The sequence below is a fragment of the Heterodontus francisci genome, chromosome 6, assembly GCF_036365525.1.
Source record: "Heterodontus francisci isolate sHetFra1 chromosome 6, sHetFra1.hap1, whole genome shotgun sequence".
Lineage (NCBI taxonomy): Eukaryota > Metazoa > Chordata > Chondrichthyes > Heterodontiformes > Heterodontidae > Heterodontus > Heterodontus francisci.
This window is the reverse complement of record NC_090376.1, coordinates 55,768,729-55,794,376: the sequence shown is the minus strand read 5'-3', so window position 1 is coordinate 55,794,376 and position 25,648 is coordinate 55,768,729. Positions and strand designations below refer to the sequence as shown.

The following is a 25,648-nucleotide window of genomic DNA, read 5'->3' as shown; positions in this document are numbered from 1 at the left end:
GGGTTCCCCTTTATTTATTTAAAGATACAGCACTGAAACAGGCCCTTCGGCCCACCGAGTCTGTGCTGACCAACAACCACCCATTTATACTAATCCTACATTAATCCCATATTCCCTACCACATTCCCACCATTCTCCTACCACCTACCTACATACGGGCAATTTACAATGGCCAATTTACCTACCAACCTGCAAGTCTTTGGCTGTGGGAGGAAACCAGAGTGCCTGGCGGAAACCCAAGTGGTCACAGGGAGAACTTGCAAGCGCCGCACAGACAGTACCCAGAACTGAATCCGGTCGCTGGAGCTGTGAGGCTGCGGTGCTAACCACTGCGCCACTGTGCCGCCCTGAGATGCCTTGTCCTCACTTTCCACCCTGCCTGCCTGCACATCCCAAGGATCATCCTTTGCCATTTCCGCCACCTCCAGCGTAATGCCACCACCAAACACGTCTTCCCCTCCCCTGTCAGCATTCCGAAGGGACCATTCCCTCTGCAACACCCTGGTCCAGTTCTCCATCCCCTTACCAAGGCACCTTCCCATGCACAGTAGGTGTAACAACTGCCTTTTTACCTCCTCTGTCCCCACCATCCAAGGCCCCAAAGACTCCTTCCAGGTGAAGCAGCCATTTACTTATACTTCTTTCAATTTACTATACTGTATTCATTGCTCACAATGCGGTCTCCTCTACATTGGGGAGACCGAACGCAGATTGGGTGACTGCTTTTCTCAGTTTGCAAGCATGACGCTGAGCTTCCGGTTGCTTGCTGTTTTAATTCACCACCCTGCTCTCATGCCCACATTTCTGTCCTGGGCCTGCTGCAGTGTTCCAGTAAAGCTGACCACAAGCTTGAGGAAAAGCACCTCATCTTCCAGTTAAGCAGTCTGCAGCCTTTTGGACTCAACATTGAGTTCAACAATTTCAGACCATTTCTGCCATTTTGATTTTTTTTTAATCCATGTGCCATTCTTGAACTTTTTTGTTTGTTTTTGCTTTCGGACAGAACAGTTATTCTGCCATTAATGCTCTCTGGACAAATGTTTTGTCTTTTACTATGGCTATTACTACTCCCTTTGCCCTTTTTTTTGTTCCATGATATCTTTGTCATTTAATCTCTTTTGCTCTCTGCCCTATCACAAACCTTTCCTTTTGTTTTATTTCCAGCCCCCTTCTCCCCCCGCCCCACCCCCCCCCCCCCCAACTTGCTCCCCTTCCACTTTCTCGAAGCCTATTAAATTTCTAACCTTTGCCAGTTCTGATGAAAGGTCACAGACCTGAAACGTTAACTCTGTTTCTCTCTCCACAGATGCTGCCTGACCTGAATATTTTTAGCACTTCCTGTTTTTATTTCCGATTTCCAACATCCACAGTATTTTGCTTTTATTTTATTGTTGTAGTTGTCTGGTCAGGTTTTGGTCGTATAGAGCCAAGACATTTATTATGTTTGCATTTTTTACTTTTTAGAAATCCGATATAGAAGAGAAAGAAAAATTGATAACAGCAACAAAAATAACAAAAATCAAAGAAGCAAAGAAGGTCTTGAAGAAAAATTTTAAAGTGAATACAAAAGTCACTTTTGATGAAGAGGGAGAGGTGAGTTTCATGTAGACACACAGAAAAGATTATTTTTGTGACTCACTTCACTATGCCAATTAAACTTTAATAGTCTTATATTTTATGTGGAATATATTTTCAGAACTGAGAAATAAGTTTAAAAAAAATTAGTGCATGATTAATGAGATACGAGTCAGGAAGCAGTCACAGATATATGCTTTGGTTCGTGTAATACACATCGATCACTTGGCAGTATGAATCTTGTAGGAAAGTTTAACTCAAATTCTAGCTAGATGAAGACGATTGTTTCAAAGAAGCTGTGGGGAATGCTATCATTCTTCTTCTCTTCACCCTCCCCCCAATTATTATGGGTTCAGACTACCTCACTTACATAACAGCTGTTCACATTTCTAAACTTATTAATTGCAGCCTGGCTAATCATGTTAATATGCATTGTTTTCATAAATTTATCTCTAAATCATGAAAATATCAAAGCTTAGCTATAAAATTATTTTTGGAATGCTTGTTTATTAAATTCATAGTTAAAGCATTTGCATTATGTATGGAGTTTTTGTGCCAAACTTAAATTTCTGTCACTGAAATGAAACTAGTTGTTTGAAAATGTTTGTCATGAGCAATTAACTTTAATTAAATGGACCGTAATTTTGCAATTAATCATATGAATTGAATGAATAGATACTTGAATATGGTATGTGAAACAGGTACATAGATATTATTGTATTATTATTTTGAGTATAGTTAGCTTGTATAGTAACCGTTAATTTAATCTCACTATGAGCTTCACGTTACATAAAATGTGAACTCACAAGTGGCACTTGTCCCATCCCATTTTATCTCAATGCTGTTCTCCAAGCTTCCGAATGTCATTCTCCAGGTCTAAAGGCCATCAACTCTGGCTAGTTTTCCACTATTGCTGTAAATATTGCTCTGTATCAATAAATGAGGTTTGTTTTTTCTTGTTTCCTGTGGTGCTTCCAATTCAATTTTGGAGCAATGGGCTGACTGAATAAATGTGCCTAGACAAATTTGGCACTAAAGAGTTGAATTCTAACACTAACACCATGTGTTACATGACTGCATGTAACATTATGGGGAGATCTCTCCAATGCAATATGTGCGCTACAAACATTGCATCTATAAAAACAAACCGCACACACAGGAAAATCACAAAATTAAGAAGGAATTGTGGTCATGTGTCTGTCATTAGCAAATCCATCTACACTTACTCTTTCTTAATTAAGAAACCAAATTGAAGACCTAAGATAGGATGCCACCTAGAAGCAGAAGGAGAGAGAGGACAAACTCCTGGGAAGCCCTGTACTAATAGTAAAAGAGTCTGGAGGATGAGCCATTAACTAAAACAAAGATGAGAGGAAACTGGATAGCTATGAGTATAACTTTGGTGGCAGACCATATGGTGGTAATTTGTTTATACGTGCTTGGTGCCAAATCTTGTCAAAGGCTTTGGAGATTTGCCGAAATAATGAGATCATTCACCAGAGTACCTGAAATCAGAGTTCTAGGAGTGCATGCAAAGGTTGCAAGATCATCAGTGGAATGGCCATGCCAAAAACCATGCTGATGATAGTGATCATAGATTGGCGAAGACTTTGATGTTGATGGATAATTTGACGGTTAACAGCAGCTTTTGAAAATACTGACGGGAAGTTAAATAGGTTTGTAGTTATATTGATAAGATAAATCAGTTTCTTTAGGAATAGGCAAATTTTCGCAGAAAAGGGAAGTTGTATTCACTGCAAGTAAAAAAAAATTTTGAAGTGGTGTCATAGGACACGTGGAAGTTTAAGAGGCGCATATCTTGAGGTTTGAGAAAACCAGAGTCAGAGTTCTTATTGGACTCCAGATTGTAGAGGATGCAACAGTTCAGAATAGTTGGAGGAGAGAAATGATCCAAAATGTTGCCTTGCTCTTTAGGAGAGCTAGAAGGATCAGGATGGATAAAAATTGGAACGGAAAACGTAAGCATTTTGTGTAATGCTACTTTTAAAAGGGAGTAGGGGATTAGACGTGCAGCTGCTAAAGGGGCAAGCAGACAGCAGTTAATATTTTTCATTGCAGTTCTGTTTAGATTCACTATTAGAGTTGTTAAAGAACTTACAAGCAGACAGATTGAGCTTTGGAAGTTTCAGACTGATCAAGATATCAAGTTCAGCAGGTACAACTTTTTACCTGAGACTGTAAAACAACAGGATGATTCTCCAAATGAAAGGATAGTTCCTTTCCTTACTATTCCTCATTTTACAACTGTGGATGTCTTGCAGGAATTTATTACTTGGATGTATCTATTTATTTAGAGATACAGCACTGAAACAGGCCCTTCGGCCCACCGAGTCTGTGCCGACCAACAACCACCCATTTATACTAACCCTACATTAATCCCATATTCCCTACCACCTACCTACACTAGGGGCAATTTACAATGGCCAATTTACCTATCACCTGCAAGTCTTTGGCGGTGGGAGGAAACCGGAGCACCCGGCGAAAACCCACGCTGACACAGGGAGAACTTGCAAACTCCGCACAGGCAGTACCCAGAATCGAACCCGGGTCCCTGGAGCTGTGAGGCTGCAGTGCTAACCACTGTGCCGCCCTTTTTTTTTAATTTTAAGGAATTATGCTGGAGAGTTGGCCTGGGTTCAGAGATTTGAACCCTAGCCTGTTGCCTAACATTAGTGTTAAATGATCAATAAATAATTCTGTACCTGATGTGAATTTCATAAATACGCAAACTGCTTGGGTTTGGTATTCTGTTTTATGGGAATCTATTAAATACAAGTCATGCTCAATTTCCCCCTTGATTTTTTTTTAAAATCTTTGTTTCTGCCCATCCTGTTGGTTTAATAGTGGGCAAAAACTAATTCAGACAACTTAAAGCTTGGATTACAATTTGAAATTGGACCAGAAACTTGGGTCTGAAGTAGAATTTAAGATGCTGGTGAGTTGGTATGTAGTTTTGTAGTAGAGTTGCGTGAAGAATGTACGTATTTTTCTAAGTGTTTAGGACAATAACTTCTACCAACAAATTGTTTTGAGAAGTTGTTCATTAGAGTACAATTGGAGTAATTGTCAAGTAATGACTAATACCATGTTGTTTCTACCATTAACACATTACTATTATGTATATCCTGAAGATGACTCAGCAGTGGCCACCAGTGCAAAAAAGCAAAGTAGACAATGACCAGGATGAAGACACAGGAGGCATAAATATGGAGAAAGCAAAAGAGAGGCTACGTGAAGAGGACAAATATGACAAGGAAGCTTATCGAAAAAAGATAAAAGAAAAACATAGGGTAAGAGTCATCCTCTAATTTAAAGAACAGAACTCATGTGGAAATATTCAAAATCATCCATTGAAGAAAACAACTGCTTTGAAGATTTTTTTTTATGTTGAAGGTAGCATGGATGAGGGAGAGTGCTGGGCTTTATATCACCTCAAGAAAGTTGAGAAATAAATTATCTGGTTTCCTGATGAATTAAATAATCTACATTAAAAGCCTTGGAGACAATTTTCATTTTACATAAGGGCAACACTTTTTGTAACACTTTACGGTTGCACTATTTTTGTCTCATCTATCTAGCATGCCTAGACTCACCTTCGAGTCCTTATAGCTTCCTTTTTTCATGTGCAAAGCTCTAATACTGTTCTCCACAGTTCTGTCTGCCAGAGATCTGAGCGAATCGGGCATCTCAGCCAACACTCTGCTGCCGTTCCCACTGCCGCATGCCAGTCTCATCCTTCTCCCCCTCACAACTTGCTGTAGATTTTCCCTTTCCTCGCACACCAATTCCCACTCTAGATCTGTGTCTACCCCTTTATGCATTCTGTAAAGAAAGGATTATGATTTTTTTATCATCTCCTTAGCAGATGAAAGATTAAAGGATGAGGTCTCTGGATGATGATGAACACTTGCAGCTTTAGTATAACACTTACAATGTTAACTTAATTAGAAAATCCAGCTTCAAGATTTTGTTTATTTTTCTTGGATAAATTTCTTGTTTGCTCGAAAAGATTAGGGTTGATTACATTTCTCCCCAACTCCCTGTTATTTTACAAGCCAGCAAGTATGATATCCTTGCTTCACACCTTGCCCAAGCAAAAAAAAAAATGCATCTTCAATTACCAAGCAGCTGTAGTTTCAATCGATGCTGAAACTGTGATCTTAACTGATTGTGTTACTTGAGCCTTAGAAGCAATTCCTCTGTTGAATTGAAAATCTGAAAAGTGACGTCAAGCAATCCAGAAATGTATACTGGGTTACATTTAGTTTCTCTCGAGCATCTTTGTGAATTTCTGTGTCTCACTACATTTCAGAGTCCCAAGTTGTACTTTGGGGGGGAAATGGATTGCTGCTTAGTGGGCATTTCCCTCCTTCCACAGTTCAAGGGAAATCCAGTTACTGGATTTCTGAGTTCAAACTGATGGTAGCCAATTAGAATAATGGTTTCTGGAAAAGCCCCTGAGCATTGAATTCCCTGCTGAATTCTACACACCTGTGCTGCATAAACTGTTCCCTTTATTAGGTTGTTACAGAATGAGGGGTTTCACTATCAAAAAGAGACTTTTAGAAGTTGAGACTTTTTAACTAGAACTGAGAAGACTAAGTTGGTGACCTGGGTTGTGTAATGTGGTAGATAGCAGGATCAGCAATTTAAGATAATCAAAAAAATAGAATTTATATTTAGGCTAGTAAAATTTATTTACATAAAGGATGGTTAGATCAAAACTGCAGAGGATAAAGGATGGTAAGATCAAAACTCCAGAGGGTTTAACAGCTTTTAGCTCTGTGAACAGAACAGAAGGCAGAGCTGTCAGACATTTTTTATTTCAAAGAGTCTTTCAAACAAAAGAAATACTGTAACTTCATAAACGTTCACACACCCTTCCACACAAACTGAAATTCCAGCAGCCTTTAAATTTGCTTCCACTTGTATTTAGTTTTTCTCTGCACAGAAGCCATAGTAACTCCTTATGAGAATCTGGCAGCATATATCATCAGCTTCAGTGCCGGATTTAGCTTTGTTTCTTTTATGTCACATTATAATAAGAGTAGACTTCTGGACTGATCAAAAATGACACTGAATCAGCCTTAAACTTATCTTGGGTCTTCTCACCATCACTCTAGTTCGCCATCAATAATGAACTATCACAATATTACTGGTCGGCAACTCTTAAGTTATTTTGTAGTGTGCGGGCCCTTTAAATTTTTTGTGCGGCCGCACACGCGCATTAACTTAAAGGGGACAACATGTCCGCAGCCTGCGTGGGAACCTCTGGGCTGCACAGCTTAGAGGGAACATTACTGGTAGGTCATTAATGTCCTATACTCCCCAAAGGTTCCCATCCTTAGCTGACTAGACAACCAACTACACCAATCCTAGGATCGCACTTGGCCAAAATACATCAATAATTGTTACTCAGCTTCTGGCTGGCTTGCCATTGTAATCAATTCATGGTTCATTTGGACTGTCTGTCCAATAGTTTGAAGCTAAGTAGGGACCTCTACTCTGAGAATGGACCAAGCATCTATAGTTATATCCCAAAACTAAATTGCACCAAATTTATCCAATCATGTATCATCCCATGGGGTTGGAGCAAACATGTCCAGACACAGATGGTTCTTGGACTGCTTTTGTCTTCAGTCTCATTACTATTTTCTATTTCTAGGGGTTATTGGCCCATCCTAGAAACTAACGACCTTACTGACTGTAATCAAGTCTCAAAATGTTGTTTACTAATTTAATTGGAGGAATCAATGTAGCGGTAGCCTATTAAAGCTAAGAAATTAAATGTAGTCTACCAAGGCCCAATGTTATTGATTAATTAAATTGGACAAAGAAATAAACAGAATACTCGTAAGTCGGGAAAAATCTATTATCAGTTGTAGCAGTTTAGGTGGATCCACTGTTCAAATCTGCAATTTTTAATTCTTTTGGACCAGTTTCTCCAAATAGCTTATAAATTTATGTTTCCATACAATTGCTTGATAAAAGGAATATTAAAGGATATAGCAGTGAGTTGGAGACTGGATTTTGCTCGGTGGCTCATCTGAAGAAAAACTCACTGGCAGACATGCTGGGCTGAATGGCCAGTTTTGTGCTATGCATCCTGTGATTCTATTAAATTCTTTCATCACCTGACGCAGTTAAAGCAGCTACACTCATTCTAATAGAAAATAACATCACCTCTTATACCAAAAACTACAGTGGATGCTGAAGAAACATTTGGCCAAGTGGAAAAGAACTTTAAACTTCTTGTGTGCAAAATAGAGGTGCAGTCCTGATCTTGATCAGAACCTTTTGAGCTAGTATGTGCCAAAGATTACAACTGTTTGTGTTCTCACTCCAAAGAGGAACTGGACAGTCTGGCTTCCCTCTTTTTTGCCTTTTCTATAGACTGGCAATGACCTTGAGGATGCAATTAGACAACAACTGACTGCAAGCTGGGACAAACCAAAAGTGTTGCTGTAAATTTGGGCAGCACAGTGGCCCAGTGGTTAACACCGCAGCCTCACAGCTCCAGCGACCCGCGTTCAGTTCTGGGTACTGCCTGTGCAGAGTTTGCAAGTTCTCCCTGTAACCGCGTGGGTTTCCGCCGGGTGCTCCGGTTTCTTCCCACAGCCAAAGACTTGCAGGTTGATAGGTAAATCGGCCATTGTAAATTGCCCCTAGTGTAGGTAGGTGGTAGGAGAATAGTGGAGATGTGGTAGGGAATATGGGATTAATGTAGGATTAGTATAAATGGGTGGTTGTTGGTCGGTACAGACTCGGTGGGCCGAAGGGCCTGTTTCAGTGCTGTATCTCTAAATAAATAACTAAATTGGGCATATTCGGTATTTAGCATATTTTTTATTATCCATCACTTCAATACTTTTCATGTTCTAACTCATTAAGGACTATAGCAGGTTTTAGTGCTGCAATTTCAATTTCTACACAATGAAGAATTTACAGGAGGTTCCAGTAATTAGTGAGGGTTAACAAAACTCCTCTGTCAATGATAAGATTTCTTAATCCATTTCTGATTGACAGTGCAGCCAGTATTTCAACTGTGATATTATATAAGCATGTTAATGTAAGTCTTTGATTCTAACTTAGAAGAGCATCAACTATCTATTCCATGTAAAAATGAAGATTGAAATTGAAAGTTTTCAAGGAATTGCAATTTTGTGTTGTGGAGTTATTTTCCAACAAGCTGTGAAACCAAGGCTGCCTTAGCATTCCTTATAGATCATGGCCTTTAAAGGCTTAAAACTTCCATCTTCAAAGGTGAAAGGCATTACCTCAGTTTTCATCCTGATCTAATAAGGGACCAAGTACTCCATTGGGTACTTGTTAAATTGTATACTTGCAAGGCTTTCAAATGCATCAAAACATGTTTGTACGCAAAATGAGATGAATAACTTCCTGATTCTGTTTTGAAATCAGTTTTTGTAAGTGATATTTAAAAGAAATTTAAACTTGCACTATTTATAGTTACTATGTATTAATAATTTTGTCACAATAACAACTAAAGATTTGAAACAGAACCTATTGAAATGTAGCTGTCCTAACTCTCTGCAACCTATATATCGATTGTATTAAGATGAGGGAATTAGATTCAGTCTTCGTGTTTTGTTACAGACCAGCACAATGAAAGCGAGTGGATGCATGGGACTTGGGAGGGCATGGGGCATATATGATGCACAATAATTTAAGACAATGATGGATCTGTTGATACAGTTAACCACCACAAATATAACAATATGGAGTTAGAGTCATAGAGATATACAGCACAGAAACAGGCCCTTCGGCCCACCGTGTCCATGCCGGCCATCAAGCCTATCTATTCTAATCCCATTTTCCAGCACTTGGCCCGTAGCTTTGTATGCTTTGGTGTTTCAAGTGCTCATCTAAATACTTCTTAAATGTTGTGAGGGTTCCTGCCTCAACCACCCCTTCAGGCAGTGTGTTCCAGATTCCAGCCACCCTCTGGGTGAAATTTTGTTTCCTCAAATCCCTTCTAAACCTCCTGCCCCTTGGTTATTGGCACCTTCGCTAAGGGAAAAAGTTTCTTCCTATCTACCCTATCTATGTCCCTCATAATTTTGTATACCTCAATCAGGTCCCCCCTCAGTCTTCTCTACTCTAAGGAAAACAACCCTCGCCTATTCAGTCTCTCTTCATAGCTGAAATACTCCAGCCCAGGCAACATCCTGGTGAATCTCCGCTGCACCCTCTCCAGTGCAATCACATCCTTCCTATAGTGTGGCGACCAGAACTGTACACAGTACTCCAGCTGTGGCCTAACTAGTGTTTTATACAGCTCCAACATAACTACCTTGCTTTTGTATTCATTGCCTCGGCTAATAAAGGCAAGTATCCCATATGCCTTCCTAACCACCTGTCTACCTGTACTGTCGCCTTCAGTGATCTATGGAGTTAAATTAATAGACGCAGCACCGTCTCATCAGGGAGTGGAATCAAACAACAAAATTTACAGAAGATTCATTGGCAGAAAAGCACAATAAACATCTCTCTCTTCTCTTCTCTTTGGCCTCCTTGTCTCGAGAGACAATGGGTAAGCGCCTGGAGGTGGTCAATGGTTTGTGAAGCAGCACCTGGAGTGGCTATAAAGGCCAATTCTAGAGTGACAGACTCTTCCACAGGCGCTGCAGATAAAATTGGTTGTCGGGGCTGCTAGACAGTTGACTCTCTCCTTGTGCAATAACTTTCCTTGAGGTACAGGACTTTAAAGTATAATCTGCAATTGTTGCTCAGAATTAGATTTCTAGTTAATCAACTTCATCTAAAATCAACTAAAGCGGATTTAATTATATCATGGTGGTATTTGCTTTGAAAGTAAAAATCTCAGATATAGGAGGTGTTTTAATCTTGTTTGACAAAAATGCTCTCGATCTTTAAGTATAAGGCAAAAGTTTTGTTTTTGTTAAATCTTTATACAAAAGCTTATTTTAAACTTTTGAGAGCAATAGTTAAAGACAGAATGCAACTTATTTGCAATATGTGCAAAACAGGTTTGGTATGGAAATAGTTGATGACTGGTGACCAAATTCAGCATATTTGTTCACCTACAATCTAAATATGGACTAATTCGGAAGGATTTATTTCAATGTGACAATTACTAAGTTTATCAATAGATCGACAAATATAGTGGATCCCTTCAGTTTTTGGACTATTCGGAAATATTTTGGCAAATTTCTCTATGTTTATGGGAAGGCAAATCAGTATAATGTGTAGAATTTACTGCATCTTAGATCGTCAGCATAGTGGCGCAGTGGTTAGCACTGCAGCCTCATAGCTCCAGCGACCAGGGTTCAGTTCTGGGTGCTGCCTGTGAGGAATTTGCAAGTTCCCCCTGTGACCATGTGGGTTTCCGCCGGGTGCTCCAGTTTCCTCCCACAGCCAAATACTTGCAGGTTGATAGGTAAATTGGCCATTGTAAATTGCTTCTAGTGTAGGTAGGTGGTAGGAGAATTGTGGGGATGTGAGAAGGTAATGGGATTAATGTAGGATTAGTATAAATGGGTGGTTGATGGTCAGCACAGACTCGGTGGGCCGAAGGGCCTGTTTCAGTGCTGTATCTCTAAATAAATAAAAATAAATAAATAAATTGGGCATATTCGGTATTTAGCATATTTTTTATTATCCATCACTTCAATACTTTTCATGTTCTAACTCATTAAGGACTTTAGCAGGTTTTAGTGCTGCAATCTCAATTTCTACACAATGAAGAATTTACAGGAGGTTCCAGTAATTAGTGAGGGTTAACAAAACTCCTAGGTACTGGATTTACAGGCCATCACTAGATTCTTTAAAGTGCATAGACATAGGTAAAAATTAAGCTTTTCAATGGCCTAGAAATTTGGAATTTTGGCACTTAAATAATAAATGTATCAGAATTGTCCCTTTCCCTCCACATTGCTGTTGCTTTAGGTTTAAAGCTTTTTTTTTCATTTCAATCCTGGGCTAATTATGGATGAGAAGCCATTTGGTTCATCTCTATTTACCCACCCAGAAGTACCCTGAAGTGCCTCTACTGCAACATCGATGGGTTTATACCTCCACTACTCTGAGAATGCTGATCAGTATTTGTGAAGAAGAATTTCCTAATATCAGACCTGAATTTTCAGCTAAATTATTTGCAGTTGTTGTTACAAAATCTCTGCTGTCTTTTTCCTATCATCCCATGCTCCATCTATAAACATCATTTGGCTACCATATACTAATGAATAGCTTATTCAAAGAAGATAGAATTCCCTGGGACAACTGCCTTTTCCACTTTCATTGTACTGGAACCTCCACTATTTTCTCACTTTTGGTAGCACTTGTCTTTGTCACTGCATTAGGGCAGCACTACTCTTCAGCCAACTGTGCAACAGCCCCAACAAACAAATTTCTCTGCAGCACCTGTGGAAGAGCCTGTCACTCCAGAATTGGCCTTTATAGCCACTCCAGGCGCTGCTTCACAAACCACTGACCACCTCCAGGCGCGTATCCATTGTCTCTCGAGATAAGGAGGCCCAAAAGAAAAGAAAGAAAGAAACTCTTCACCACTGAAATAAATCTCTCTACACATGAATTTGTGATAATTAAATTTAGAATTTCCATTTTTCTTCCCATATCTCTGCTTTTGCTAAGTGTTTGACCTTTTGGTTTTAGAATGTATTTTATTTCCAACTCGAGATTTGTCACTTCATCTGTCGTTCTGTTGATCAGTTGCATGTCTGGTCACTTCATTTTCTACATTGTTCTGTGTCTGTAGCAGATTTCAACATTTGTATATCTTGACTTGGATCTTTTTTCAGAGACCATTTCCCAGGTGCAGTTTTCAGAAGGCCCAGACTGTTGCAAATGAAGCTGTAGGGATAGATATTTTGATGTGAAACTGAGACTGAATGCCACCACAAAATTGATGCCTCAGGTGCAATCATCAACACAATGATGAACACTTATGACCTGTGAATTCCCTTGAGAAACAGAAAATTCACTGATCTAAATGCATGCTGGGAGAAAAACAGAGACACTTTTAAGGAAAATATATCTTGTAGAATATATTGAATGACCTCAGGGAGATGAAATACAACAGGAATGTCTCGCATCCCAATAGAAAATGAGCCCACTGGCTACCCACTCTGTTGAGGAGTTAGAGACAAGAAGTTCTGTAGAAGAACTGGGGGGTTGATGCTCCACTGGAAGTGTATATTGACTATGAGAGTATTGGTATACGCGAAGAGTGTTTGATTCATTTGCCGTGAATACATAGGATTAGGAGTAGGCCACTGAGTCCCTTAAACCTGTTCTGACAGTAAATGAGATCTTGTCCGATCTGTACTTTAGCAACACTTACCTGAGACTCAAGTGTATACTATAGTCCCCCTAGGAGTCAGAAGGAGGTAGAAGAGCAAATATGTAGGCAAATTGCTGGGAAGTGCAGAAACAATAAGGTAATAGTAGGACATTTCAACTAGCCTAATAAATGGGATAAAATGAGTGTAAAAGGTATAGAGAGTGTATAATTTTTGAGATGCATTCAGGGGAATGTTTTTTGCAAGTATGTAGCAAACCTAACAAGAAAAAGGGCAGTTCTGGATATAGTTTTAGGGAATGAAGCTGGGCAGGTGGTGGGGTTAGTAGTGGGGGAGGAATTCGGTTGTAGTGATCGTAATTCAGTTAGAGTAAGCATAGTTATGGAAATGGACAAAGATAGACCAAGAGTAAAAGTAGTATATTGGTGAAAGGCCAATTTTACTAAACTGAGATGTGGTTTGGCAAAAATTGTCCGGAAACACCTACTTGAAGATAAATCCGTGTTAGAGCAATGGGAGGTATTTGAGGAGGAGATAAAGAGGGTTTGGAAAAAATATGTTCCCAGATGAGAAAAAGGTGGAACTCCCAAATCTGGACCTGGTTGGATGTCAAACAGCATACAGGGTAGGATAAGGAAAAAAGGTAAGTTTATGTTAGATAATGAGAGCTCAATATTGCAGAAAGCTGAGAGGAGTATAGAAAGTGCAGGAATTAAATTAAAAGAAAATTATAAAAGCAAAGAGAGGGCATGAAAAAATATTGGCAAATAAAATCAAGGAAACCCCAAAGATGTTTTATAAATACAAAGAGCAAGAGGATAACTAAGGAAAGAGTAGGGCCGATAAGAGACCAAAAAGGTAACTTGTGTGTGGAGGCAGAAGACATGGGCATGGTTCTTAATGAATACTCTACATCTGTTTTCACAAAAGAGGGGGCTGATGCAAATGTAGTTAAGGAGAAGGAGTGTGAAATATTGGATGGTGTAAACATAGTGAGAAAGAAAATATTAAGGGATTTAGCATCTTTGAAAGTGGATAAATTGCCAGGCCTGGATGATATGTATCCAAGGCTGCTAAGAGAAGCAACGATGGAAATAGCAGAGGCTCTGACCATCATTGTCCAATCCTCTCTGGCTGCAGACATGGTGCTGGAGGACGGGTAACGTTGTACCATTGTTTGAAAAGGGAGAAAGGGATAGTCTGAGTAATTACAGATGTTAGCCTAACCTTGGATGTTGGAAAAAAATATAAATCATCATCTAGAAAGGCATGGATTGATCGAGGACAATCAGCATGGATTTGTTAAGGGAAGGTCGTGTCTGACTAACTTGATTGAATTTTTTGTGGCGGTAATAAGGAGGGTCGATGAGAGGCGTGCATTTGCGTAGTTTACATGGATTTTAACCAGGCTTTTGACCAGGTCCTACTTGGCAGCCTGGTCAGAAAAGTAAGAGCAAATGGCAAGTTAGATCCAAAATTGACTCAGTGGCAGGAAGCAAAAGGAAATGGCAGTGTTCTTTTGTGACTGGAAGACTGTTTCCAGTGGGTTCTGCAGGGCTCAGTATGAGGTTCCTTGATGTTTGTGGTATATATTAATGATTTAGACTTAAATGTAAGGGGAATGATTATTAAGTTTGCAGAGGATACAAAATTGATTGTGTGATTGGCAGTGAGGAGGAATGCTGTAGGCTGCAGGAAGATATCGGTAGACTGACCTGGTCGGCAGAAAAGTGGCAAATGGAATTCTAACTGGAGAAGTGTGAGGTGATGCATTTGCGGAGGGAAAACAAGACAAATGAATAAATAATAAATGGTAGGATATTGAAGTGTAGAAGAACAAAGTGACCTTGAAGTGCATGTCCATAGATCCCTGAAGGTAGCAGGACAAGTTGGTAAGGTGGTTAAGAAGGCATATGGGATATTTTTCTTTATTATCTGAGGCAGAAAATAAAAGAGCAAGGAGGTTATGCTAGAACATTATGAAACAGTAGTTAGACCACAGCTAGAGTACTTTGTGCAGTTCTGGTCAGCATATGATAGGAAGAATGTGATCACACTAGAGATGTTACAGAGGAGATTTACGAGAAAGTTGCCAGGAATGGAGAATTTTAGCAATGTGGAAAGTTTGGATAGGCAGAGGTTAGTTTCTTTGGAACAGAGGAGGCTGGGGGGAGACTTAATGGAGGTGTATAAATCTATGAGTGGCCTAGATAGAGTGGATAGGAAAGATCTATTTCCCTTAGCCGAGCTCAATAACCAGGGGCATAGATTTAAAATAATTAGTAGTAGTGTTGGAGAGGAATTCAGATTTCTTTTTCACCCAGAGGATGGTGAGAGTCTGTAACTCACTGCCTGACAGAATGGTAGATGCAGAAACCCTCATGGTATAAAAAAAAAAAAAAAATTTGGATATGTAGTTAAGGCACTGTAACTTACAGGGCTGTGGATGCCTACAGTTGCCTAGACCCTAAGCTCTGGAATTTCATCCCCAAACTTCTCCACCTCCCTCACCTCCTTTACGAAGCTTCTTAAAACTTACCTCTTTGATAAAGCTTTTGGTCACCTTTCCTAGTATCTACTCGTGTGGCTTGCTGTTAAATTTTGTTTGATAACACTCCTGTGAAGTGCCTGGGATGTTTTATTACATTAAAGGCGCTATATAAATGCAAGTTATTATTGATATCAAAGTCAGTGCAATTTTGTTGGAAGGCCATCATTTTTTTAAGTAAGCGAGCAAAATGGAAATTTACGATATATTCCTATCATTAAGAGCTTAATCTAGTCGCAAAGCCATAAGGCTTGAGTTTTAAAATAGCCTGCAATTATATGAAACTGAAAGGATGGGAAATCACGGGCTAGATTTTGTTGTCCCCGCGGGGCGGGGGGAGGGGGGGTTGTTGCTGAAGATGGCTCCGGATGAGGCGCGCCATGGACCTTGATGCCGGAAGGGCCCGGCCTGATCTGCCCGTTGGCAGTGAGGCACCATGGTGGCCTTCCCGCCGCTGGGCGATGGGACCACAATTTTAATATGCAAATCAATGAATAATTAATTTAAATAAACTTAAGTCACCTCCAGATGGCCTGATACGATCTTTGGCCTGGTGGCTGGCACTCCCGTGCCTTCGGATCCCCGTCTGGGGAAACGAGGTACCACACTGGGCTGGAGGGGGAGGTAAGTTTATCAGTGCGGAGTGGGGTGGGGGATGGGGTCAAATTAATGTCATGGGTGTAGGGGATGGTGGGAAAGGTTGTAGTTTAAAGTTTGTGGGGGGGAAGGTCAGATGGTAAAGGGAAGTGTTTTGGAGGGGAAAGACAAATAATTAATTTAATTGTTATTGGGGTGGGGGAGGGGCAAAATAAATGTATTTATTTAATTAAATCTGTCTTTAAATATGCCAGTAGGGCTAACAGCCCTTCAAAAATGGCGTCAGTGTGCGCGCACAGGCAACTGGCGCCATTGCCAGGGATGGACAGCCCATCCCGTCTACATGATCGGGGTGGGGGCTGGGTTGACGCCCTGGCTATTTAAATGAGCCACTGCGCTTAGGATCGCAGTGGCTCCGCGATTTGGCGGCGGGGACATAAAATTCAGCTACACATTTCTCCTACTTGTGTAGAAAATGCACCAAAATGCTTTGGTAATGAATCACTTTGTAGCTGAAAATTGTTCATACTTGACCGGTTTCTCAACGGAATAGGGAGGAATAATTTGTAACAATGTAGCAGGCTTCATGGTTCAATTCATATCTTGGACCAAACTGTGAATCTGAAGCAGTTATAGGAAGATATCACTGAGATTGCATGGTCTCCAGATTTCTAAATGAGTACATCGAGGGCTTATCCCTGGAATAAAATGAGTATATAGTAGATTTTAAATTAAACTTTCCAGCAGAACCATTTGATTAAAAATGCTGTAGTTGGTTGTTGAAACTCACAGCTGAGCAGATTACTTGAATGACGTGTCTGATGCTGGAAGCAGTCATTATTTGTGTCCTGCTGCTTTAAAGTGTAGGACCTGAAATTGATTCCACTTTGGTGTTGGAATAGAAAGTTTCATGTTTGATTAATATCACTGTCACATGGAATAGACAAATTGCACATGACAGGTGACTGTGAAGAATTGTAAGTTTTAAGGATTTTGCTTATGGTTCTTTATCTCTGGCCTCCTCATTGAACCTTAGCTCAGACATTCAGTTACCAAGCTGCAATTAATATTCATGCAGGTCACCTCTTTAAATTACTCACTTGAACCTTTGTGCGCATGTATGCTATTTTAAATTATGTAATACAAGCATCTCGCATATATCGTATTTCGAACAGTGGTACTGCTTCTCAGTACTAACTCCAAAACCATTTTTTTGCTATTTACCTGCTTGATCTCGCCAATTTAAGCTCAGTCTGTGTTAGCATTGACCTCCTTTTGACGTCATTCTGCCTCTTTCCTTTTGTTTGCACACAGTCCATCAATATTTTACACATGCAGTTCAAAGTGACAAAAAATTGTTCTAGAAAGAAAAAAGTAGCATTTATATCACGCCTTTCATGACCTCAGGATGTCCCAAAGTACTTTACAGCTAATGAAGTATTTTTGAAGTGTAATCACTCTTGTTACGTAGGGAAGCGCAGCAGCTAAATCATGCAAGGTCCCACAAACACGGATGGGATAATGACCAAATAATCTGTTTCAGTGCTGTGGTGGAGGGATAAATAATGGCCTGTATGGGGGGGTGGAACTCCCCTGCTTTTTTTCAAAATAATGCTATGAGATCTCTAACTTCCACCCAAGAGGGCACACTTCTTATCCAAAGGATGACACCTCTGCGAGTGAGCCACTCCTTCAGTACTACACTGAGGTGTTAGCCTAGAATATCTGCTCAGGTCTCTGAGGTGGGGCTTGAACCCAACTCAGTCACAGCTAGCTTTATTTCATTACTCTTTAAGCAAGGCAACAACAGGAGGTTTCTAATCCATAGTCAACTTAAAACTCTTGAAAATTGCATCAATAAAAAGATTGAAATTATAACTGCCTGCATGATGGACAGGACTATCAGTTGGGTAAATAGCATTGGCTGTATATCTCAGAAATGCACATTTCCCTCATAGTGCAGCACTGTATAGCAGAGTTGCAAGATAAACACACGAGGCCAATTGCCAAAACCTTTATTTACAGGTTGATGTCAGACATTTTGGAGATTTTGCACCATTTATTTTTTTTGAAATGATTGCTTTGAGAAACAAATTTGTAAATAAAGCTGCTAGATTTTATTTTTTTGATTTTTTATTCATTCATGGGATGTGGGCATCGCTGGCTAGGCCAGCATTTATTGCCCATCCCGAATTGCCCTTGAGAAGGTGGTGGTGAACTGCCTTCTTGAACCGCTGCAGCCCATGTGAGGTAGGTACACCCACAGTGCTGTTAAGAAGGGAGTTCCAGGATGTTGACCCAGTGACAGTGAAGGAACGGCGATATAGTTCCAAGTCAGGGCGGTGTGTGACATGGAGGGGAACTTGCAGGTGGTGGTGTTACCATGCATTTGCTGCCCTTGTCCTTCTAGTTGGTAGAGGTCGCGGGTTTGGAAGGTGCTGTCTAAGGAGCCTTGGTGCATTGCTGCATTGTATGTTGTAGATGGTACACACTGCTGCCACTGTGCGTCAGTGGTGGAGGGAGTGAATGTTTGTAGAGGGGGTGCCAATCAAGCAGGCTGCTTTGTCCTGGATGGTGTCGAGCTTCTTGCGTGTTGTTGGAGCTGCACCCATCCAGGCAAGTTGAGAGTATTCCATCACACTCCTGACTTGTGCCTTGTAGATGGTGGACAGGCTTTGGGGAGTCAGGAAGTGAGTTACCCGCCTCAGGATTCCTAGCCTCTGACCTGCTCTCGTAGCCACAGTATTTATATAGCTGGTCCATTTCAGTTTCTGGTCAATGGTAGCCCCTAGGATGTTGATATTGGGGGATTCAGTGATGATAATGCCATTGAATGTCTAGGGGAGATGGTTAGATTCTCTCTTGTTGGAGATGGTCATTGCCTGGCACTTGTGTGGCGCAAATGTTACTTGTCACTTATCACACTTTTTACCACACTTTTTAGTCTACAGTGATTCTAGATAAAGTTTAGTTTGCTTATTCAAAGAACTTTGTGAAGAATCTGTAGCAGTAGATATTTCTAATGGCGAGATTAACTGCTTCAAAGTGGCATTGACTTAATAAGGACCATGATTTGCTGTAAATGAAGAGCCAAGAGGAGGATAAAGTTTTCATAGAAATGCTAGAGCTAAGTATTGCACTTTAAATAGCAATTCCCTTTGAACTTTTGGCAGCAAGAGCTGGAAACCAGGAAATTTATTATAAGCAGTCTCAGGTGATTAACCAATCCTGACTAAGGACTTTTAAATGGTATGACACACTGACTGACAACTCTTCGAAATACAGTAAGGCTTTTACTAGAGGTTTCTAATTTTGCTCGAAATAAATAAGTGTGCTATATAAAAGGAATGATGTCATTGTAATCTTTCCTAAGATAATATGGATCAAAGGGAAGAGAGAGGAAGCAGCCTGTGTAGCCTGTGAGAGACAATACATACAATAAAGTGAAATATGGTAGCTTTTTAAAGATAATATCCAATATTAATGAAAATTATGTCTGTGATTGATATGTTCTCATTAAATGGGAAATGGTTCATTTGAATTTGATTGTGAATAAAAATCGGCCATTTGTTCCACATTTGTATAAAAATGAACCATCTGAAGGAGAAAATATCTGGAATTTATTCTTTCTTGAGTTTCACATCATTCTGAGTTCATCTGGGTCAGCTGCTCCTCCACATTCCCATTAACCTCTCTGCTTTTCTATTTACATATTCACTTATAAAGGTTAAAAAAACTTTTTCGGCATCTACCTATCTGCTGTCATAGTGTTTATTCTATTACCTTCCAAGGCCAAGGAAAATTGGGTCCGTTAGATGCTAGCAATAAAACAACGAGCAAGGAAGAACCAACACAACATATCCAAATATTGTAATGCTTATAAGTTGCTGTCTGTTTTGTCAGTAACCTGAGGATTCTATAGTACTTTTGTTTTGGGCTTTAGCATAAAAAGCATGCTAAATTGGATTATAAGGAACAAATTGAATGAATTGGCAATGCAAATTCAACTTGGAGGGTACAACATGGTAACCATGACTGATAGATTGCTGCAAGACAGAAGGACTTGGAACTAAACATTCCAGGTTATAAAATCTACAGGAAGAATAGGGAACCTGGTAGAGGGGGAAGAGTAGTATTACTGATTAAGGGTGAAATCACTTCTGTGATAAGAGATCATATAACGCAAGGTAAACAGGCAACGGTGACTTTATGGGTAGTGCTGTATCTCTAAATAAAAAATTAAAATAAATAAAAAATTAATTAAGGAATAGAGAAGGATTTAGAACTGTAGTGTTGTGTTTAGGCCCCATGGTAGCAACTGTAAAGTGGCAGAATGTATTAATGCAGAAATTAGACAAGCATATAGAAAAGGCAGCATAGTTTTAATGGGGATTTTAGCTTCTATGTAGATTAGAATAAGCAGAGACGAGTTATGTCAAAGGCAGCAAGAGCTCTACTTGGAGGGAGTGCAGAGTAGAGTTACTAGAATAATAAGTGAACTCCAAGGGTTAAATTACGATGTGAGATTATAAAAACTAGAATTGTTAGAAAATTAAATGGTAATTTGATTGAAGTTTTGAAGATGTGAAGGAGAACTGACAGTCTGGATAGAGAAAAACTATTTCTGCTGGTTGGGGAATCTCAGGCTTAGGGGACAGAAGCTAAAAATTAGAGCCATGCCTTTCAGGGATTAGGTTAGGAAACACTTCTTCACACAAAGGTCGGTAGGAGTTTGGAACTTCCTTCCGGAGACAGCAGTTGATGCTAAGTTAATTGTTATTTTGAAGTCTGAGTTTGATAGATTTCTGTTAACCAAGGATATTAAAGCATATGGAGCAAAGGTGGGTATACGGACCTAAATCGCAGATCGGCCATGGTCTCCTTGAATGGTGGAAGATGCTTCAGGAGCTAAGTGGCTTCCTTCTGTTCCTGTGTTCCTAAAACTTGAATAATTTACAAAAATAAAAACTTGAAATGAATCCATTTCCTGCTGGAAATGCATCCACTAAGTTTGACCCCAGAGGCTTACCCACCTTCATAAGCATAGGGCATAAGTTTGTCTCCTTTCCTGGACTGTGTCTGTAAGAGGTAAATTCACTTCATTTTTATGTGCTGTGCCCAATCCCAGTAGGAACTGGGCTGAGACTGTCAGGAATAATTTTACTTAGGAGCTTCCAGCAATCAGACAAAATAGACTTTTATTCTGTTAGTTTGGGCAGGGTTACCAAAGGTCTTAATACTCTACGCCATTCAAACCTCATGGGGAATTTATAAAATAACAAAAAGCAACAATTATATATGAGCTGGTGCTTGTTACCTTAGGCTATAAAGAAACAGAAATTACTTCTGGCTAAAAAATAAATTGAATGTAAATGATTGGTTAATTTTGTATTTTGAGGTGTTTTCTATTCAACTAATAGAATCTGTTTTTTTCTTTTGTTTTAAGATAAAGAGGCTTAAGGAGAAAGAAGCAAGAAAGGCTACCAGAAAGAAAGAGGTAAATGTTTTGCTTTTTCCATATTATCAATATTCCTATAAGCTGAAAGTATAGAATTCAAATATAGTGCACTGTGGCAACACAGAATGATCATAGATACAAGTCTACTAATAATTTGTTACACATAGTTCAAGTCTACAGATTCAACATCCGAACTGGAATTGATATGAAAATGAATTGTCAACACTGCCTTATTACTAGCATCTAAATGTATGCAATGGGCCTGTTGAGCAATTACTGTTTTTTTTAAAAACAGCTTTAATATTTTTTGTTTTATAAATTACATCTCCACAGCTTTGACTTCCAAGTATTGAAATAATGAACTATAGGTTTCCAATAGTAACTTCAGTTGCAAGAGCACATTAGAATTCCAGCTGCCTTTATTAAGCTTATGATGTATGTATTAGCAAACTGTATATCAGTAACATTTTAATATGACAATCACTGCTTAGAAGAATTCAGTAGTATTTATCTTTTTCTGAGTTACCATGGCAGATCTGTTACTCGTTGAATGCAAATTCTGTTTTACTTTTTTGTTTTTTTAATTTTCAGCTTATGGTGGGCTTGAAATGAGACTTGGTGCAGAGTCCTGTTGAATTAAGTAGTTCTAATATGCATAGATTAACGTTGGTGAGGATTTTAAATGCATCACACAGGAGTTACTGGCAAAGGACAGAATAAGGAATGCTATATTTCTATAGGTGTGAATAGTATTTGCTTCCTTAAAATAGCTTTTGCCACTTTTACTGAGCATGTGATAAAATGTTTGTGTACAGAAACTTTGCAGGATTGAGGATAGGATACCAGCAAGCTCCCTTTCCATTCTCATAAAATGCATTTTTTTTTTACTTGTTCATGGGATGTGGGCATCGCTGGCTAGGCCAGCATTTATTGCCCATCCCTAATTGCCCTTGAGAAGGTGGTGGTGAGCTGCCTTCTTGAACCGCTGCAGTCCTTGGGGTGTAGATACACCCACAGTGCTGTTAGGAAGGGAGTTCCAGGATTTTGACCCAGCGACAGTGAAGGAACAGCGATATAGTTCCAGGTCAGGATGGTGTGTGACTTGGACGGGAACTTGCAGGTGGTGGTGTTCCCATGCATTTGCTGCCCTTGTCCTTCTAGGTGGTAGAGGTTGCAGGTTTGGAAGGTGCTGTTGAAGGGCGGCGCAGTGGTTAGCACCGCAGCCTCACAGCTCCAGGGACCCAGGTTCAATTCTGGGTACTGCCTATGCGGAGTTTGCAAGTTCTTCCTGTGACCGCGTGGGTTTTCGCCGGGTGCTCCGGTTTCCTCCCACCGCCAAAGACTTGCAGGTGATAGGTAAATTCGCCATTGTAAATTGCCCCTAGTGTAGGTAGGTGGTAGAGAATATGGGATTACTGCAGGGTTAGTATAAATGGGTGGTTGATGGTCGGCACAGACTCGGTGGGCCGAAGGGCCTGTTTCAGTGCTGTATCTCTAAATAAAAAATAAATAAAAATAAAATAAGGAGCCTTGGTGAGTTGCTGCATTGCATATTGTAGATGGTACACACTACTGCCACTGTACATTGGTGGTGAAGGGAGGAAATTTTGAAGGTGGTGGGTGGGGTGCCAATCAAGCGGGCTGTTTTGTCCTGGATGGTGTCGAATTTCTTGAGTGTTGTTGGAACTGCAGTCATCCAGGCAAGTGTAGAGTATTCCACCACACTCCTGACTTGTGCCTTGTAGATGGTGGACAGGCATTGGGGAGTCAGGAGGTGCGTTACTGCCGCAGAATTCCCAGCTTCTGACCTGCTTTTGTAGCCACAGTGTTTATGTGGCTGGTCCAGTTCAATGTCTGCTCTGTGGTGACTCCCCCCCCACCCCCAGGATGTTGATAGTGGGAAATTCAGCGATGGTAATGTCGTTGAATGTCAAGGGGAGATGGCTTGATTCTCTCTCGTTTGAGATGGTCAATACCTGGCACTTGTGTGGTGCGAATGTTACTTGCCACTTATCAATCCAAGCCTGGATATTGTCCAAGTCTTGCTACGTCTGGACGCGAACTGCTTCAGTATCTGAAGAGTCGTGAATGGTGCTGAACATTGTGCAATCATCAGTGAGCATCCCCACTTCTGACCTTATGATGGAAGGAAGGTCATTGATGAACTAACTGATGATGGTTGGACCTAGGACACTATCCGGAGGAACTCCTGCAGTGAAATCCTGGGACTGAGATGATTGAACTCCAGCAACCACAACCATCTTCCTTTGTGCTAGGTTTGACTCCAACCAGTGGAGAGTTTCCCTCCTGATTCCCGTTGACTCCAATTTTGCTAGGGCTCCTTGATGCCATACTCAGTTAAATGCTACCTTGATGTCAAGGGCAGTCACTCTCACCTCATCTCTGCTGTTCAGCTCTTTTGCCCATGTTTTGACCAAGGCTGTAATGAGGTCAGAAGCTGAGTGGCCCTGGCGGAACCCAAATGGAGGGCTGAATTTTATCAGCCCCTTGGCGTCAGGGGTAGTGGCAGGGGGGCCTGTAAAATACTTGTGGGAGAGGCCCCCCACGACGCCAAAAAGGCCTTGCCGCATATTAACAGCAGCGGCGAGGCCTCAGTGCAGTGGGACCTTCAATTAAATATTAAAATTCATTAAAACGAAATGCAGATTAACTTACCTGGTCACAGCAGCCATCCCACGTCGATTTTATGGCCGCCGGCTGCAACTTGTGTGCCTTTGGAACTCCTTATGGAGTTCCAAGGCAAGACACTGGTGGGGACAGGGGGAGGACTGAAAATTTCAGGGCGACAGCAGTAGTTGAGTTAAAGGTGTGCAAAGGAAACCTGACCCCAGTCCGAATGCCGGACCCGGAGGCCGGACATGACCCGGCCTGAACCCGACACGTGTCGTCGGAACCCGTCGGGATCGGGTCAGGTAGCAGGCCTTTACATCAGTACATGAGTAAAGGCCTGTTACCCGACCCGACCCTGATGGGTCCTGACGACATGTGTCGGGTTCAGGCTGGGTCAGGTCGGATTTCCAGGTCTGGCATTCAGGCTCGGTCGGGTTTCCTTTGCACACCTTTAAGGTGAGTGGAGAAAACACGGTTTTTTGGCTGTGGGGATGGTGGGAAAGGGTTGAAGGGAAAATGTTAGGAGGTTGGGGTGAAAGTTCTCGATGTCAATTAAGTTTGTTCAGGATCGGTAGCCCTAAAACAGACATTGGGGGGTAGGTTGAAAGGGCTTCAGGTTTCAATAGAAATGAGATGTCAACCTGGTGAAGCTACGACACAGGAAAACTTGCATGCCGAACAGCAGACGCACCATGCGATAGACAGGGTTAAGTGATCCCACAACCAATCGGTCAGATCTAAGCTCTGCAGGACATCTGCCACATCCAGTCATGAATGGTGGTGGACAATTAAACAACAAACAGGAGGAGGTGGCTCCATGAATATTCCCATCCTCTCCGATGGGGCAGCCCAGCACATCAGTGCAAAAGACAAGGCTGAAGCATTTGTATCCATCTTCACAAGGACTGTGCGGTGGTGACTCCGACCAGTACTGTCATGGACAGATGCATCTGCGACATGATAGGTCAAGTTGGTTTATCCCTCTTGCTGGTTCCCTCTCCGCCTGCCGCGGACCCAGTTTAGCAGCGATGTCCTTTAGGACTTAGCCAGCTCAGTCAGTAGTGGTGCTACTGAGCCACTCTTGGTGATGGACATTGAAGTCCCCCACCCAGAGTACATTCTGTGCCCTAGCTACCCTCAGCGCAGCTTCCAATTGCCATTCAACATGGAGTAGCATTGATTCATCAGCCGAGGTGGGGTGGTTGATGGTAATCAGCAGGAGGTTTCCTTGCCTATGTTTGACCTGATGCCATGAGACTTCATGGGATCCAGACTCAATGTTGAGAACTCTCAGGGCAACTCCCTCCCAACTGTGTACCACTGTGACGCCACCTCTGGTGGATCTGTCCTGCTGGTGGGACAGGACATACCCAGGGATGGTGATTGTGGTGTCAGGGACATAGTCATATTTGCAGAATCATATCTTACAGACAGTGTCAGGCTGATGCTTGACTTGTCTGTGGGACAGCTGTCCCAGTTCTGGCTCAAGGCTCCCAGATGTTAGTAAGGAGGACT

At 41.0% G+C, this 25,648-nt stretch overlaps 1 protein-coding gene across 1 annotated transcript in view; it reads left to right on the top strand.

The window, feature by feature from the left end:
* Positions 1-25,648, top strand: part of ddx10 (DEAD (Asp-Glu-Ala-Asp) box polypeptide 10) — a 344,596-nt gene that overhangs the window by 188,483 nt on the left and 130,465 nt on the right. The window contains exons 14-16 of the mRNA XM_068033715.1: positions 1,465-1,593; positions 4,728-4,886; positions 21,491-21,541. Of these exons, the coding sequence (XP_067889816.1) occupies positions 1,465-1,593; positions 4,728-4,886; positions 21,491-21,541 (339 nt within the window). The remainder of the gene's footprint in view (positions 1-1,464; positions 1,594-4,727; positions 4,887-21,490; positions 21,542-25,648) is intronic.